We start from the raw sequence: 19445 nt of genomic DNA, 5'->3' as shown, positions 1-19445 counted from the left end.
ACAGTGCCACACCAGGGCTCCTTTGGTGATTATATTTTGATAATAGATCCTTATTATTTTATAGACATTTGAATCATTTTTGCCGTTTTTCAAGCATTTATGTTCTTGTCTTAACTATATTGGAAACTCTCTGGAGTCAATCTTTTTTCTTTCTTATCTCTAGTTGTTGTTGTTGTTAAGTACCGTGGAGTTGGTTCCAACTCATAGTGACTCTGTACAGGGTTTATGAGGCCGTAAACCTTTACGGGAGCAGAAAGCCTCATCTTTTCTCCTGCAGAACCGCTGATAGTTTCAAACTGCTGACCTTGCGGTTGGCAGCCCGACTTAAATACTGTTGTTGTTTGTTATTAAGTGCTGTTGAGTTGGTTCTAACTTATAGTAATCCTGTATAGGGTTTCCAAGGATCAACTGGTGGGTTTGAACTGCCAACGTTACAGTTAGCAGTCCAATGCTTATACTACAGAGCCACACCAGAAGGTCCTGTTGTTATGTGTATCTCACAGGCTAGAACACTGAATAGCAGGACACTTACTTTAAGATAGCATTTGGAAAGACTAAATCAAACTATATATGTATATAAAGAATTTAGCTTAATACCTCATCCATCCTGGTGTGGTGCTATAAGATAAGCAATGCACTGCTAGCCACAAGGCTGGTGGCTCACACCCATCAGTTGTTACTTGGAACCCTATATGGGGTCGCTATAAGCTGGAACCAACTTGACAGCACTTAACATCAGTCAAGGCTGAGAACAGAGAAGGTATGAATAGGTAGCAGAATTAAATATTGCTCTAGAATTTCACTGGCAAGGCAATGTAAATGTGATTTTCTGGAAATGATATAAATGTAATCAAGAATCAGTCCTACTGGTGGATCTTATCCATAATGTAGTGCTGTGGGTTAATGCGCTGGACTGCCAGGTCAGTTTGAACCTCATGGTTGGTAGTTCAAGTTCACCAGCTGCTCCCAGGAAACCCTATGCTGGTTCACTATGAGTTGGAATCGACTCGTTGGCACTTCACAACAACAATCCATAATGTAGAATTTGCAGGTCCATTATCTTTAATTAGAAATATTTTGACCATAAAATAACAGCAGAGAACAAAAGTTCACATCAGGGTTGAACAAAAACATTCCTTACCTCCTGCAACACATTCTTTCCTAAGTGCTTCCATTGTTTCTGGTTCCTTCTTAGCTTCCTAAAATCATAAAGAGATTTTATTGCTGTACATAGAGTAGAAATTCTTTATAAGCAATCATTTCCCTGCTTCCTGTCCTCTTCTAGCCACATTCTGACAAAAATATTAGCTACTTTACAGTATTTAAGGGAGTGCAGTGGCACTGTAGAATAAACACTGGACTGGGAACCACAAGGTCAGCAATTCAAATCTATCAGTCACTCTGAGGAAGAAAGATGTAGTTTTCTATTGCTGCAAAGATTTGCACAGTAATTTTACAGCCTCAGAAACTCTATAAAGTGTCCTGTGAGTTGGAACAAATTTGGGAGCACTTAACAACAAACAACAGTTTTTAAGGAACTATACTAGTGATTAGAAAGAAAATAAGACTGACTCCAAGGAGTTTCCAATTTAGCTAGGATAAGAAAGAACATAAATACAAGAACAACAGCAAAAAATGATTCAAATTTCTATAAAATAATAAGGATCTATTATTACCACATATAAAAATCTGTTTACAAGTAAACATTCTAAAAATTGATGAGAGAAACACCATATAGGTTGAGTAGCATGGAAAGTCTCTACAAACAAGAAACAGGGCTGGGATTCATAGAGAGGTAGGATGGTACAGACTGATGAAGAGGTAAAGTATGGGTGATCTACTGATTCCACGTATGACATTCTACATGGGTTGTTGAGGCTAATATAGCATAAATAGCTGATAAGATTATGTTATGCTAGGCTTTTACTTCAAATGAATATATTTTAAGGTCACTGTAGGAGTTCCTGATTATGGCAAATAGTTAATGCTCTCAGTTACTAACCGAAAGGTTGTTGATTGGAGTCTACTCCACCTCAGAAGAAAGGCCTACTTCAAAAAATATAAGCCAGTGAAAATCCTAAGGAACAAGTTCTACTCTGACTCTCACAGGGTGACCATAAATCAGAAAGGACACCATGACACAGGGTGACCATAAATCAGAAAGGACACCATGATACTTAGGCTGAGTTGTTTTTTTTTTTTGGTAGTGTGTTGAAGAGTGTTTCTCCTCCGATGTTGAAGAGTGTTTCTCCTCCAAAAGCCATGCCTAATTGGTACCCATGAATGTGTTCTTATTTGGAAATAAGGTTTTTTTGCAGATGCAATTAAGATGAAATTAGTCATACTAGATTATAGTTGTTGTTGTTAAGTGCCACCGAGCCAGTTCCAACTCATAGTGACCCTGTATAGGGTTTCTGAGGGGCAGCTGGTAAGTTTGAATTGCCGACCTTGTGATTTGCAGTCTAGTGCTGATCCTATAGTACCCACACCAGCTCTCCACACTAGATTAGTGTGGGCTCTAAATGCAAAGACAGATTCTGATTTAGAAGAGAAACAGATATACAGAGGGAGGAATGCCATATGAAAACAGAGGCAGAGACTGGGGTAATGAGTCTACAAGGTAAGGGATTCCAGTGACTGCTGGCAACCACCAGAAGCTAAAACAAAGTTATAGAACAGGTTCTACCTCAAAGCCTTTGGAGGGAACATAGCTGGAGCTGGCTGATAATGTTAATTTCAGGCTTCTACCGTCTCACACTTGGAGAAGGATACCATGTTTGGTAAGGTGGAGGGTCAGAGAAAAAGAGGAAGACCTCCAACAAGATGGATTGGTCAAGTGGCAGCATTGATGTACTCAAGCATGGCAACAGTAGTGAGGTTGGCCAAGGATCGGGCAATGTTTCGTTCTGCTGTGTCTAAATTCGCTATGGATCGGTACCGACTCAATGGCACCTAACAACAACAACCCTCTCACACTGTGAGAAAATAACTTAGTGTTGTTTTATGTCAACCAGTTTATGGTAATTTGTTATGGAAGCTGTAGGAAACTAATACAGTCCTACAACCAATCAACTGTTCTATATATGTTTCTGTTGAATGAGAGTCACCATGATAACCAAATGGAACTGTATTGATTTTCATGGGGAAATCCAATGCAAAACTATAGCTATATAATTATTTTTATTCACTAAGCTTCATAGATTAGTGAATAAACTTAGAAAACTGAAGAGATGTTCCACTAAAAAATAAAAGCTAAGACGACAAATGTCATTGTAGAGCTATCAATGCCCATCATGTAATTTTTAGACAAAAAAAAATCAGTTTTGATAAAATTTAACAAATGTAATAGTACAGGTAGGCACTGGAACCTTCCTATTAATATACAAATTTTTTCAAACCCTCTCTCAGTCCCATGACCTCTCCTATCTGTGGCATTTTCTTCCTCTCCTGTACTTCACAGACAAGCTTTGGGAGCTATCAAGGTCTGATCTTTCCAGTTTTTTATCTCCCACTCAGTTAACTAGTCTTCCCCTGTACTCAACATGCCAAGAAAACTGTTCTTATTAGGCTACCAATGAACCCCTTAATGCCAAATCCAGTGAATAATTTTCAATTTTTATCTTACTTGATCTCACTGATGCATCTAAACTATCTACAGATCTCTCTTTCTTAAAGATTTTTCTTCCCTTGGTTTCTCTTCTGTATCAGCCCCTCCTTGTCAGTCTGATCTGCATTTTCCTGTCTAACAAGATGCTTTTCATCAACATCTACTATTCTCATGTTATTAGCAAGACTTTTAAGGAAATCTCATCCATACTTTTGGTTCTGTGCTAATAATTTTCCTAAGTAAGTCTGTACCTGAAAGCCTCATGAGTAAGCCTTAGAATCTCCACATCATAAATATGGGATGTAGTGACAGATAAAAATTTCCCTACAAACTACTTGTCTCCCACCATCAGTCTGAAAACTTTATGTAATTTCACAAATTCTACTCTTGCTCTTGTCCCTCCCCTCATGTTATTGTATTCATTCTGTGGGTGAAGCCATAAACCTAGGCATTTATTCTTTCCCACACCCTGCTATGAGTCACATATATTGTGAATTCTACCACCTAAATATCTCTCAAATTAGTCATCTCTCCCTTCTCATTCAATTCAGACCACTTTTTTTCTCTTGTTTAAATTAATACAATAGCACTCTAACCAGTCTCCTTGTCTCCATTTAACTATGCTTTTTTAATCCATCAGTTTTTTTAACTCTTTTCATTTCTTTAACTTGTATTTTTGAGCCAAGAAGGAACTTTTTTCCCCTCTCTAGGACTCTACCATGAAAGACTGCTGTTGTTGTCAAGAGCCGTCTAGTCAGTTTCGACTCAGCACAGTCCTGGTGTGGTGCTGTGGGCTAATGCGTCAGACTGCAGTCATTTGAACTGCAAGGTCGGCAGTTCAAGTTCACCATCTGCTCCTTGGAAAGCCTATACAGGGTCACTATGGGTCAGAATCAACTCAACGGCACTTAACAACAACAACATTATTTGTTGAGAGCCTCTACTTTCAAGCATGTGTGGTAGTCCACACTATCCTATCTATCCTTCACATGAGCAGTCAAAAGTGTCATTCTAAATCACAAAAAGAATCACACCTCTGTCTTGAGAGTAGATTGCTGATCTATACAATTTTTCCCACTTCATTGATCCAAATGTTTTCATGTCATAACCACCTCGTAAGTTTTCTTGAGTGAGTCTGTTTCTTACAAGCAAACTGCATTATTTTTCTGACTAAAATAATGCTTATATATCAAGGAGACAACAATAATGCACATGCGTGCACACAAAACCCATCGCATTCAACAGAGAGAGAAATTAATAAATATGACCTCTGATTACACAGAATGGAATTGATCCATACTCTACAAGCTACTCTTCAGTAATTCATTCGTAACAGTGGTGAGGAGTCTTCTTATTAAAGAAACAAATTTAACTTGTTTTATCCTTACAGTGTTAGCATGGTGCTTCACAACTGCATAACACTCAACAGGGTTTACTTGGGTTATGTTGACTCCTAATTTACTTAAGGAGTCCCATTTAAGGAGTGCTGTGGGTTAGTGCGCAGAACTGCAAAGTCAGTTGGAGCAGCAAGGTTGGCAGTTCAAACTCAGCAGCCGCACCTTGGAAACCCTGCACAGGGTTGCTATGGGCTGGAAATGGCTCAAAGGCACTTAGCAACAACAACAATTTACTTAAACATTTATTGATCACCGTTTATGTGTCCGGTACTGTGTAAGTTGTTGAGTTCTAGAGAGGACAAGGTAGAATCAAGCTGAACTTTCACAGAACTTACAGTCCACCAGGCAAGGCAAACATTAAAAAAGCAAACTCAAGTCAGGTAACCTTGAGGAAATTCAGCCTCCTAAACTGATCTTTCTCCTGTAGGACAGCTGGTGGGTTAGAACCGCTGGTCTTTAGGTTAGCAGCTGAGAACATAATCACTGTGCTACCAAAGCTCCTTATTTTTTACTTACTGATGTGGTAAAAAAGAAATAATTATAGAGACAGTTAAGGAGAATGGAAATTCCAATATTTGACCAAGAATTTTGTCCATAATATAACTACAATCAAGCTAAACAGTGTTATGATTGAGACCAGGTAGAATGTTATGGAAGTATGGAACAGGGGACATTATCTAGATGTCAGAGCAGGGAAGCGTCCTTTCTAAATAATTTAGTTCTATAACAGAAAAGCCCCCAAAATGACTAAATTTGATTATGTTATTCCCTTCACACACAAATCTCCCAACTGTAAAATGACAGAGCTTGTGGGATAAGATTCACACAGTTTAACACGGCTTCGCAGGGTCTTCATTATCTAATTCTTGCCTAGTGCTTCTATCTTTCCACTACTCTCTGAATGAAAAAACCCCCACAAAAACAGCAGCAGCAGCAGCAGCACGTATGTACCCTTACTTTAAGCACCTTACATGTATTAAATTCACCTAATCCTGCCAATAACCCTAGTTGGTACAGTTACTATGTATTTTAGAAATAAGAAAAGTCAGGTATAGATAAAATCCCCAAACCATGCAACTTGTAAGTAGAGAACTACAATATGAGTCACAGATTCTGGGTCTGCTCCAGGGTCTGCTCTTGACTATTAGATTGTTATTGTTAAGTACAATTGAGTCAGTTCCAACTCAGAACAACCCTGTATAGAATTTCTGAAGAACATTTGGTGAGTTTGAACTGCCAACCTTGTAGTTCAAACCAACCTTGCAATCTAGTGCTTTATCCTACAGTGCCACACCAGAACTCCATTATATACACTATCTCAAATGTATTGTTTAAGACACTTCACCTAAGAAGACATTCAGGTGGCCAACAAACATATGAAGAAATATTCATGATCATTGTTGTTGTTGTTGTTAAGTACCGTCAAGTCGGTTTCGACCCATAGCGACCCTGAACAGGGTTTCCGAGGCTGTAAATCTTTACGGGAGCAGATCGCCTCATCTTTCTCCCGCAGAGCAGCTGGTAGTTTCGAACTGCTGACCTTGTGGTTCGCAACCCGATTCATAACCACTATACTACCAGAGCTCATGATCATTAGTCATTGTTAATGTTGTTGTTAAGTGTTATGGAGTCAGTTCCAACTCACAGTGACCCTGTACAGGATTTTTGAGGGGTAGCTGTGGGTGTGAACCACTGACCTTGTGGTTCACAGTCCTGTGCTTATTCTACAGTGCCACACCAGAAGAGATGCAACTCGAAATGAGATATCATCTCACTTCAGTATTAATAGCAAAGTTTCAGAAAATCACCAATGCTGACAAGTGTGTGAAGAGACGAGAACCCTGACCCACTGCTGGAGGGACTGTAAAATGGAGCAATCACCATGGCACTTCTTTGAAACAGAAATACCATATGATGTCACAATCCCTTTACTTGGTATATACCCTAGAGAAGTAAGAGTCATAGCACGAATGGGTAGGCACTCACCCGTGTTCATCAAAGCACTGTTCACAATGGCAAAAAGATGGAAACAACCTAAGTGTCCATCAATGGAAGAATGGATAAACAAACCAAATTACATACATATAACAGGGTACTATGTAATATTAAACAATAATGAAGTATTTATGAAACACCTCACAACATGGATGAGCCTGGAGGGCATTATGCTGAGTGAAATTGTTGTTGTTAAGTGCCATCAAGTCAGTTCTGACTCAAAGCGACCCTCTGTAGAGTTTCTGAAGAGCAGCAGCTAGTGAGCTTGAATTGCTGACAGTGCAGTTCAAACTGACTTTGCAGTCCAGCACATTAATCCCCAGTGCCTCACCAGGATTCTTCAGTGAAATTTGTCAATCATGAAAGGATAAAAATTGTATGTGACAACTACTGAAAGAAATCATTAAAAGGTTTACACACTAAAAAACATTCTTTGATGTTTCCTCGGGATAGGAAGAGAAAGAAGGGTCAGTTACTGATATGCTAACTTGTGTGAAGGGGACGGTAATAAACAAGAAGAGGAGATTGGGAAAACATGATGGAGATAGAGGAAGATGCTAAGAGGAGAGCAAGGGTTAAAGACAACAGAGACAGATACAGTTATATATACAATTCTGCAATAATGGTGGTTTATTGAGATGCTGGACAGACACACAGGTGAATGTGGGTGGGAGAGAAAGTAGAAGTATAACTACAAATAAACATAGGTTTGACAGAGGATATTTGTACATGAGCATTTACCATTGCTGCAAATATATCCATGGAGTTATACAAGGAACCAAGTAATGAAAACTTCTTATGCACAAGCAAACACCTAGAAGGAATGAGTCACTGGGTGTAGGAGCTCAGGTCCACAGTCTCAGGGTACAACAAGGTCAATTGGTATGACACAGTCTACAAAGACAATGTTCTACATCTTACTTTGGTGAGTAGCAACTAGGCTCTTAAAAGCTTGTGAGCACCCATCTAAGGTTCAACTATTGGTCACGCCCTGTATAGGACCAAGAAAAATGTTGAAAATCAAAGATGCATGGAAAGAATGAGTCCAATGGACTAAGGGATCAAGTGAACATCAGTCTCCATGACCCAGAGACCAGAATAACTACATGGTGCCTGAATGCCACCTATCAGCAACTTTGAAAGAGATCACATTTGAAGGTCCTGGATAGAATGCAAGTAATAATGTGAAACAAAACTCAAAACCATAAAAAAGATCAGACTTGTGGGTCAGACAGAGAATCCCTGGGACTATGGTGCTTAGTCACCATTCAGGTCTAGAAATGAACACAAGCCCATAGCTCAATTTTCAGCCAAACAATAGGTCTATAAGGGGAACCACAACTATAGGGATATACACACACCTTAGAATAATCAATCCTTTGAGATCAAAAGGGTAGCATTTGCCCAAAGACACAGTTCAGAAGGGTTAGGAAAAGAGGAATGGAAGTAAGGAATATAGGGAGAACGTGGGTTAAAAGATGTTTCCTTGTGGGGACTGAAGTCAATGAGATGAAACAAAATGTGTATGAATTGAGTGGAAAATGGATCTGCTCTGTAAACCTTCACCCAACTAACAATAAAAATAATAAATGTACTGTTTACTCCAACTATGGTAAACTACTTGGCCTTCCCTAAAAGTAGTGATTCTATATACATCCTCTCCACCTCTATTTGCCTGAAACACTAGTGGTCTAAATTTCTTATATGAGTTCTTTAACAAGCCATTCACTTGGTTCCCTCTCCATGATGTCGTCTGTGGTCTGCTACACCAAACCTTTTTTTTCTTTTTTTTTCATATCACTAATTGCACTCTAATAATTGAGTAATTGTTTCTTTGCCTGATTAAATATAACTTAAGATAGGTTATCACTGTTTCAGTCAACTTTATTTATTAATGCATGAATTCATTTAAACAGTCTTCTATTGATAAAAATCCTTGTGTGGCATTGTAGGGTAAGCAGTGGAGAGCAAGTCGGTTTGAATTGGAAGGTCAGCGGTTCAAATTCACCAGCTGCTCCTTGGAAATCCTATGCAGGGTCACTCACTATAAGTCAGAAGCCACTCAATGGCACTTAACAATAACAAACTGATAGGTATTTAGCTTGTTTCTGTAGACAACTGATGAGTAAATGGGTAAGTGAATGAGTGAACAATCATTATAGAATCAACTCTATTGTGTGATCTAAGACAAGTCACAAAGACACTTTGGCTTCAACTTCTTTTTCAGTAAGATATGGATCAAATTAGACTACTGCTTTCATAATATTTTTAAAGGATAAAGTAAGGTCATGTTTCTAAGGGCACTTTGCAAACTTAGGGAACATTTCTACCATTTTGATATATAATCACTCTTATTACATGTGTATGTTTTCTTACCAGATTTGATATGGCTTTGTCCTCACTCATAGAGCCTTCAAAGGGAATATTGTCACAAGCTGGACTGGAGCCTATGATAAAAACAAACAAACATAAGAAAACACACTAACAGTCGGGGAAGTAGCACCAAGTAAAAGAGGAAGAAATAATAAAAACCCAAGATGGGCAGGTCAGTAAGGGCAAAGGCCTTAATATGTGAAACAAATTATGTACCAAAAATTCAAATGTGCCCATTGTCTTAGAATCATGGAGTCAGTGGCTTAGGTTCACACGGAAATTAGATCATGTAGGATTTCTTTAAATAGCCTTCAAATAGTAGGTTTTGTGGTAGTGTTGCTGTTGTTTTTAAGTTGATTCTGCTTATTTTATCAAATATGGTATTAGTGTAATAATATAAACTAGGTGAAGGAAGGATGAAGAATTAGTAGCTGCTGCTTGAAAAACAGGCTTAAAAAATTACATTTGTAAGGCTGACAACAAAGCATGATATCTTTCTAACACTATGGTATCTTTCTAAATAAAATGTCATTAAATTAAGAAGAAAAAAATCCAGTGTTAATGCACACCATCTCTTTTATCTAAACTCTATTTTACTTATACTGTGGCATACTCAATAATTATTTGTCTCTTCACATGATCTCTTGTCCTGAAATAAAGTTTAGTGCAGGCACAAAGAGCAGCAGCCACAGAGAGATTTTATTTCTTTATTTTTAAGAGCAAAATATTTACAACATGTATTACTATTCACACATTTATATAATGTGGCACTGTGGGTTAAAGCACTGGGCTGCAAGATCAGTCTGAACCACAAGATCAGTGGTTCAAACTCACCAGCCGCTTCTTGTAAACTCTATATTGTCGTCCTTATGAATCAGAACTGACTCAACGGCAGTTAATAGCAACAAGAACAAAATGATAGCCAGTTTCTCCAAGGATATACAATTTTCCCCATAGAAATTTTATTTTAATTTTTCTTTAAATTTTAAGACAGAATGTAATGAAACTTTAGTATCTTTGTCTTTATGGCAGGTGAAAAATGCTATCTTGCTTTTTGTTTTTGTTTTTATTTTCTAGTTAGGTGTGAACTAATATTCTTCAATTAACCCAGAGAATTAATTCTGTTTCTGCAGCTTTGCAGTTTCTCTAGTTTAGTCCTTACATCTCAAGTTTAAATACCCTGTAAATATAACCCAGGTAAATTCCCTTGATTAATTTTCTTGTGGGGTGGAAATGGAAGCTTCCCCATCCTATCATTATAGTGCTGGTAACTAGTGGTGTGTTAACCCCTTGTGGTTAGCAGTTGTAAGTTATCCTACAATGCCACACCACACCAGGACTCCTACTGACCCCAGAGGGCAGGATAAAACTGTTCCATAGGGTTTCAAGACTGCAAATCTTTATGGAAACAAACTGCCTTATCTTTCTCTTTGGGAGTAGGTGGTGGGTTGAAAATGCTGACCTTCTAGTTAACAGCCCAATACTTAACCCACTATGTCAATAAAACCAGGTAGCATCCTCAGATATAATAAAGTGCATGGTCACCTTTTAGACTTCTTTGCACTATACTCTACTGTACTGTACTATACCAATCTCTGAACTCCTTAAGATAGTTCCTTATCAGTTTACATATTTCCTTGTGTCTTAAGACAATAATATACTATACTTGAATACCTCAACAGCTTACCTTGAATCTCTGTCACAGTAGAAGGTGAGCTTGTATCTTCCTGTTTCTCATAGAGTGGTCTACTGTTGAGGTCACCAGAAGCCATACTCAAAATTTCTGAGCTGGAATCTATCAACAGGAAGAAACTAACAGTGTGAGTGCTATGCAAAAGGAGTATTTGCCTATTTCATTTTCATTTGCACACATCTCAATAGGTCACAGGACTTCAGGCATATTGTTATAATACCAATGTTCTACTTTTTTTTTTTTTCATCAGGAGCCCAGGTAGTGCAGCAGTTAAAATGCTCAGCTGCTATCCAAAAGGTCATGGTTTGAACCCACCAACTGTTTTAGGAGAGAAAGATGTGGCAGTTGGCTTCCATAAAAGATTTCAGCCTAGGGGCCATTCCACTCTGTCCTATAGGGCGCGTTGTGAGTTGGAATTGACTTGATGGCACCAGCTTTGTTTCATTTTGTTTGAATGATCATTAAATCCTTTCCCAATCTACTCACCACTGGAAGTTACAGTACTATCTGTGGATGAAGTGTGTCCAGGCAGTGGTAGTGTGGGGCATTCCCTGCTGAAAGAGGAGAAGAAATATTTTGGAAGATCAGGTTTGAAGAAGTCTCTTAATAATTAAATGAATCTACAGGCAAATTCAGGCAGACCTGGACTGTGGCAAGCGCTCAGAATACTGGTACTCAGCAGCATTCTCCTTAAGAACAGAAAACACAGAGGAAAAAGGTCAACAACTTGACATTTTACGTTTCACAAAGGTTGTTCTAAGCAAACATTTTCATATATTTTCCAATGAACCCATATTTATTTTGCCCTTTCATGGAGGATATGGAAATGGTGTGGTATAAAGCATAATGATGTACATACTCCCTCAAAGGTATATTGAGCACCTCCATCCCCAACCCAATTTTAAACTTGTTTATAAGCTTGATATTTAAAGAAACCCTGATACATTTTGAGGTCAAACAAATTCTAAATTTAATGGAAAGTTAAGAGTTTCTTTCATGAACTTAAGTTTTCTTTGAACAGAGCATTGTACATGGGCATAAAGCATTATTTTTATTCATAGAAATATTATCCAAGCTAAAACTTTTAACCTGGTGATTTAGATATGGTTTTGGATTCTTTAGCTAGACAAATCATACAATTTAAACTTAACCCATATCTCAAAGATCTAAAGGATAAATCTAAGTCAGCACCAATTGCTTGGAGCACACAGGGAGCTTAACAAAACGGGGCTCCCAGCTTGCCAGGGCAAGTATCTGAAAGTCTCCTTTGAACCTGTTAGTCTGTACCATAAATTCCTAATTTGGGGGTAACTTGAATCAACTCAATGGCGGTGGGTTTATTTTCTTCAGATTTGAGGACTTCCAGGTTGATTAATTCACTGCTCTTTCTAAAACATTCAGTGGAAACATAGGTTTTTGGTTTTTAAAAAAATAAGTTTTCCTACTATGTTTATTTCATGATCATTGTTATTTATTTAGAAAGAGGAAACAAATTAAAAATGAATCATTTAAAACTGAAATCATGCTGATATATAAAAACCTGCACAGAAGATGTAAGAAAGAAGGCATTTCAATATCCTGTATTCAGACACAGAACTCCTATGAACTGTCACAACCAACAAGTTTCTAAGGAGGGAAGCTGTATGCTCTACAAAGAATAATCTATCCAAGAAAATCTGTGCCACAGTCATAGCACGGTAATGCTTTGACCAGAGATTGCTAAGTATAACAGTAGCAGTTTGTAAATTTGTGTAACACACTGAAATTTTCTAAAGCTCATTTACATATAATCTCATTTATTTCTCTCAACATCTTTATTCAGTAGGTTTAGTAAGAAAAAAGTCTACTTGTTGCAGGTAAGGAAATTGAGGCCAGTGATATGATGTAATTTCCCAAGAGCATTTCAAATGGGGGAGTAAACCTTCAAACTCACACCAGACTTAAAACTGTGTTTTCCTCACTTAAAAATAACTGCCTCCAAGCACACCCTAACTCTGTCTAACCCAGTCTATTAGAGGAGCAAAGACATCAGTTCCTGGTTTAAATTAGCAGAAGACATAAACATGAACTTTTAAAATGCTCAACAACTATGTTTTTAAAAATCCAACAAATATACAGAGCAAGAATTTGCACCTACTTCTCTAATATGTCTTGCTTCATTTAGTCTCTGCTTTAAATGCCTTTGGGCCAGACTATATGCGACTGAAGTCCCTCATATGCCATTGTTTTAATTTAATTCAACAAACTTTCATCAAAGACCTACTTTGTGCCACGGACAGTGACAAAAGGCTGGAAAGGAGTAACTAGGCCATTTGTGGAGACAAAATGTAAATCACATGCTTTATAATACATTATTCCACAAATGAAACTCGTGCGAACAGAAAAAGTTAACAAGGTGGGTGATGTTTGAATTTTCAAGAATAATTATATTTTACATTCAAGAAGAATTCAGAAACTATATGCTCATTTTTTAAGCCTTTAAATATAGGCTGTATCAGTCATCAGTATATGCTTAGTTAGCTATATTGCAATATTTAAATAAGAAAGGAAACTATAAACATAAGAAAACAGAAATGCCCTCAGTTTTAAGTATCTCGTGGTTCATAAAAATCAACACACATAGATTCCTTAATTTAAAAATCAGATTTATTTACCATTCCATAACATAAAAAAATCTTTATTATGTGTAGACTAAAATAACATTTTTTTTTTTTTTTTTGCTGCACTTAATTATAAAGTTCACTTTGTCAGAAAACATGTTCTTTTGTTCCTATCTGGGTCATAGATGTTTGTATTTTAGTTTAAGAGGTTTAAAGGACAATGAATTTTTTATTTCCTGTTCCACTAAACTAGCTACCAATAGGAGGGAAATGTGAATGCATAATTTCTGGAAATTTTGTGAAAAAAAACAAACCAAAAGGACAAATTATTTCTTGAATTCTAAATAATCTAGACAGCAAAAACTACTTTTCCTTGGTTTTATTGTAATTTGCAATAATGCTCCCTGTGTAAGCCCTTCTTTTGTCTTTTGCTTTTTATATAAAATGCTTGAGTGAAAAATCTTTTGATAAATATAAGACAAATTGATTTAAAAAGTAGTTCTGTGATTTTGCAGAAATCTCATACCTAGTAGCTACAGTATTTCATGGAAGTTGAAAAGAAAGTAACCGGATATTACTCCCAAATCATTAATGTTTGTGATCATAAAACAACCCTAATACAGGCAGTACTGGGTTACAAATGAGATCAGTTCCTAAGTCTGTCTTTAAGTGGAATTTTTAGATAAGCCAGAGAGGTGCCCATGGTTCTTATTTAGTCTTAATTCAGTGCAAGAAAAGGCTGGAACAGTCTGTTCAAGAACTTTAAAGATGCATGTGCAGCAAGAGAAAGTGATTGTGATGAAGAATTTGTTGGTTCAATCACTTCAAAGTGAGGGCAAATTTACATAACATTGAAGGACAAGGAGGAGTTGTCCAAAAGCCAGGAGTTTGGAACCAGGGGCTTATTATTGTATACACCAATTCTCAATTCTAGATCTTTATAAATTGGATTTGTAAGCAAAGAAGAAAAATTTTATTTTTCAAAGTTAATTTCAATTCTAGGATTACAATTAATGAAAGGTAGAGAGGGTGTTTGTGAGAGGGAGGCTGGGGGAACTAATTTACAAAAACTTTCTCTAATGGGGCTCTTTTGTTCAGCTTCAAAAGTTACCCCTATTCAAGCCAGCACCCCAGACCCACAGAACACAACTTGCACACGCCAAACAGACACCTGGGTAGATTATGGAAAAGATAATCTACTGGAGATATTTTTAAACCAAGAAATTGATAAAGAGCAAAAACCAAACAGTTTTGACAACACATCAACTTACAGGTAGAAGACTGCTCAAGTCAATGAGTATAATCCCTGCCGAGAGCACAGAGCAGAAGGAAAGCTCTTCCTGCACAAGCCATTCAAATATTAACCTGCATAACATTACATAAAAAGCCAGGGTCCAGCCCATTTTCTTTTGACAGTAAGAGGCTAATGTAGGGTGGGGTACATTCTCACGGAACAAACTGAGAGAAATTCTCCCATGGGTTAGGCCAGCAAACATAACACACACACACACAGAGCAGTATTACTCCAATATTTGGAGAGAAAAATAAAACAAAAGCAAGCAATAAGAAATCACTTTTTAGATATTAGTTGGGGCAATTAATTAACCTAGATAATATCTTAGGATTCCATTGGTTTTGCTCTTCGAATTAAAATGTCATGCTTGCTGTAGATTTTATGGTATATGCCAGTAATAAACACCATTGTAATCCATTTTAAACAATTGATGCTAATCCAAGAAATTAATAAGACCTTCAGAGAAATTATTTTTGTTCTAGATAGCTTAAATAAAACAGATAAATGTGCTTCATTCTAACTTAAAAAAATAAAACTAAACTTGATTCAGTGTCACTTTAAATATTCTGAGCAGAGAAACATGTCAAATTTAACTTTAAAAGGGTGCAACAGCTGGCACCTAAACAAAATTTAAATTTCCTCATAGGATTTTTCCCTTCAGTTTTTGACTAACAGTACACCACACCCTCACCCTCAGATCTAGAAGGCACACCCACCACTTGGAGGATCATAGTGCAGTTATCAGTCAACTTCTACGCATCCCAATTCTGCAACTGGCAATGTGTTTTTTTATTCTCCAAGGTTATTAAGGCTGCACCCACACACAACTTGAGAGAACAGGACAGACAATGGCCAGCAAATCTTCTAAGATATTTAAAAATTGATCCTGATCTTTACCTCATAAATTATCTCCTCCTAGTGTGACTGTATCTTAGACAAAAACGAGTAATAACATGAGGGAGTCCTCAAAAGGACAGTGGTGGTGGTGGTGGTGGTGGTGGTTATGTGCAGTGGAGTCAGTCTGACTCATAGCAACCCAGTACAGGGTTTCTGAGGCTTATACATCTTTTTTTCTGAGGCTATAAAGATGAGCAGAAAGCCTCATCTTTCTCCCGCAGAACAGCTGGGAGTTTCAAACTGCTGACCCTGAGGTTAGCAGTCCAATTTATAACCACTATGTAGAGGGTCAGAGAAAAAGAGGAAGACCCCCAACGAGATGGAATGGCCAAACGGCAGCATCGATGGACTCAAGTGTGGCAATAGTAGTGAGGTTCTGCTGTGCATAAGGTTGTTATGAGTTGGGACTGACTCGATGGCACCTAACAACAACAACAACAATGCTATCAGAGCTCCTTCAAAAGGATAGTAAGACACTTAATATCTGGTACTAATGGACTTTTTGGACATTCAAAGAAAAAAAAACAAATTAATCTCCAGATTCCTTGATCTTTTACAAGGTAGTCTCTGAACTTCACACTGCTGATCATTTTGATTCTGGGTGACAGTAACAGCTATCAGTTTTGGACTGTTTGCATGAATTAGGTACTTCACATACATTACAGAGTATCTTGGTGGGATGTTATGGATTGAACTGTGTCCCCTTAAAATACATATGGTAAATTCCAACCTATATACCTGTGATTATAATCTCACTGGGGAGTAAATTCTCTTTGTTCTGTTAATGAGGCAATATTAAGGTAGGGCGTGCCTTAAATCGATCTCTTTTGAGATATGAAAGACCAGAGTAAGCAAGCACAGAGGGTAAGAGACACACCACACGATCCCTAAGGAAGCTGGGACTAGAAGCTGACAAGAGACAAGGACCTTCCCCAGAGCACAGACTCTCTCTCAGAGTCCTTCCTCTAAAGCTGGTACCTGGACTTGAACGTCTAACCTCCTCAACTGTGAGAAAATAAAGTTCTGTTGGTTAAAGTCACCCAATTGTGATATCACAATTATAGCAAGGAGCTCTGGTAGCGTAGTGGTTACGAATCGGGCTGCGAACCTTAAGGTCAGCGGTTCGAAACTATCAGCCGCTCCGCGGGAGAAAGATGAGGCTTTCTACTCCCGTAAGGATTTACACCCTCGGAAACCCTGTATAGGGTCGCTATGGGTCGGACCCGACTCGATGGCACTCAACAACAACAACAGTAAGACATAGGAGCTGATCTGAGATTGGAGCAAAGCAGGAAAGAGAATAAGTTCCATTATCATAGAATTTTCGTGTAACTTCTTAATTCTTACGGTATTTGGGGACACAAGCAGATACCTAATAAACATGATCCATTTTGGAAAGGCCCAGTAAAAATTTTCGGTAAAAGTTTTTTCTGCCACAATTGGTGTTCACACTCAAAAGTGAGAGCAGAGAATGAGGAGAAAAAGACAGACTGCCAGGAGGGACAACTGGTGCCTGGCAAAAAAGTGCCAGGAATGAGGAAGAATTCAAGAAGTGGCCAAACGAATAGCAAGATCTAGGTATCGACAAGAGCAGTAGTACTGTCATTTTGCACCCGTTTGCATTCCCATCAGAAAATCGCCAATGTGTGGATATTGGAACCCTTACCCATTGCGGGTAGGAATGTAAAATGGTACAATTAGTTATCTGACCTTGATACATGATACAATATGGGTAGAGCTGGAAGATTAAATTGAGTAAAACCAATCAATCACAAAGGATAAATATTGAATGACATCACTTACATAAAAAGACAAGAAAAAGAATATGTATACATTGTTGTTAAGTGCCGTTGAGTCGGTTCTGACCCATACCGACCCTGTATAGTGTTTCCTGGGAGTGGCTGTTGAGCTTGAACCGCTGATAACAAAGTTTATTAGTGGGTAACAGGGATAGATAGGAGGAAGAAAGGAGGATTAAAGGTGGTGGAAGCATCACACTGATTAAGGGTAGGGTTGCATAGCCAATTATTATAACTGCTGTTAATCAGCTGAACACTTATAAAAAGTTGAATTGGCAAAAGTTGTGTGATAGATATATATGAGGGCTTCAAAATTTTCAGGAAAAAATAGAATTAAAAGATAAAGGATTTTTTCCATGCATGTTTTGAAGCTCTCTCATACTTATAACAATTAGCAAAAAAACAAACAAACAAAAAAACTTTAAGCGCTGCAGCTGCTTACATACAACCAAAAATCTCATGAGATTTGGTTTCTTGTGTCAGAGGTTTAGTGTAATGATTTCATGGGACATCACAGCTAGCTGGCCTAATAAAATGTTTAGAGTTTTTGTTCTATATCAGAGTTAGCCTGGGATTTTAAAAGCTTGTAGCAGCCAATCAAGGAACAACAATAGTCTCTATTTGCCTAGAAAAAGAGAAAGAGGGAGAGTCAAGAATAGGAGATCTGGAGTGTATGGGTAATTTTTATCATGAACAACTGCCTCTTTTGCCACAAGACTAGAAGACCTGCAAGGTGACTGGCTACCAATTACTGAACATTTTGATCAAAGATTCCATAGAAGAATCTTTGTTCAAAAAGGGGGAAATACAGAATAGAATTTCAAATTCTCATGTACTCCACTGAACTCCTGAAACTATTGCCCTAATATTATCTGTAATTTTAAATGAAAAATAATTGCTGAAGTCTTCTATAAAACAAACAATTGCTTATAGTTTAGTTAGTAAAAATGTTTTGTGCATTTTGCCCCTTAAAAAACCATCTTCTGAGATCAAATTGATAATAGCAGCTTGAAAGGCTATATATATAGGGGCACTGTAGGGGGCAGTGAATTTATGTTAATAGAGAAGAAAAGAAGGGTGAGAATAGTTGTACAATTCAAAGAATGCAATCAGTGCCACTGTAGTACGTGTAGAAACTATCAAATTAGTGACTGGTTTTGCTGTGTAAATTATCCACAACAACAATATAAATAAAATGTAATGATAACAAAAGGCATCTTTATTCTTCAGCAATTGAGCAATCAGACCTCATTGGAAGATTCAGCAAAGTGGCAGGGTATAAGATTAACATACAAAAATCAGTTGGATTCCTCTATACAAAAAATGACAGTGTTGAAAAGGACATTAGGAAAGCAATACCATTTACAATAGCTACCCAAAGGAAGAAACATCTTGGAATAAATGTAACCAGAGAAACAAAGGACTTATACAAAGGAAACTACAAAACACTACTGCAAGAAACCAAAAGAGAGTTACAAAAATGGAAGAATGTACCATGCTTCTGGATAGGAAGACTTAACATTGTGAAAATGTCAATACTGCCCAAAGCAATTTACACATATAATGCTATCCCAATCCAAATCCCAACGACATTCTTCAGAGATGGAAAAAGCAATCACAAACTTTTTATGGAAAGGAAAGAGACCCTGGATAAGCAAAGCGCTGCTTAAGAACAAGAGTAAGGTTGGAGGCCTATCGCTCCCTGACCTCAAAATACACTACACGGCTACAGTGGTCAAAACAGCGTGGTACTGGTACAATGAAAGGTACATAGATCAATGGAACAGAAT

The 19445-nt window shown here is 37.6% G+C and overlaps 1 protein-coding gene across 1 annotated transcript in view; it reads right to left on the bottom strand.

The window, feature by feature from the left end:
• The window catches only part of LOC102817780 (lymphoid-restricted membrane protein-like), a 105497-nt gene that overhangs the window by 23619 nt on the left and 62433 nt on the right, over window positions 1–19445 (bottom strand). Inside the window, exons 6-8 of the mRNA XM_006866978.1 lie at window positions 11060–11167; window positions 9376–9446; window positions 1142–1199 (exon numbers count right to left, since the gene is read on the bottom strand). Coding sequence (XP_006867040.1) covers window positions 1142–1199; window positions 9376–9446; window positions 11060–11167 — 237 coding nt within the window. The remainder of the gene's footprint in view (window positions 1–1141; window positions 1200–9375; window positions 9447–11059; window positions 11168–19445) is intronic.

The sequence above is a fragment of the Chrysochloris asiatica genome, unplaced genomic scaffold (genome assembly GCF_000296735.1).
Source record: "Chrysochloris asiatica unplaced genomic scaffold, ChrAsi1.0 scaffold00098, whole genome shotgun sequence".
NCBI lineage: Eukaryota > Metazoa > Chordata > Mammalia > Afrosoricida > Chrysochloridae > Chrysochloris > Chrysochloris asiatica.
Note: the sequence above shows the minus strand (reverse complement) of the source record. Positions and strands in the feature narration are given on the sequence as shown.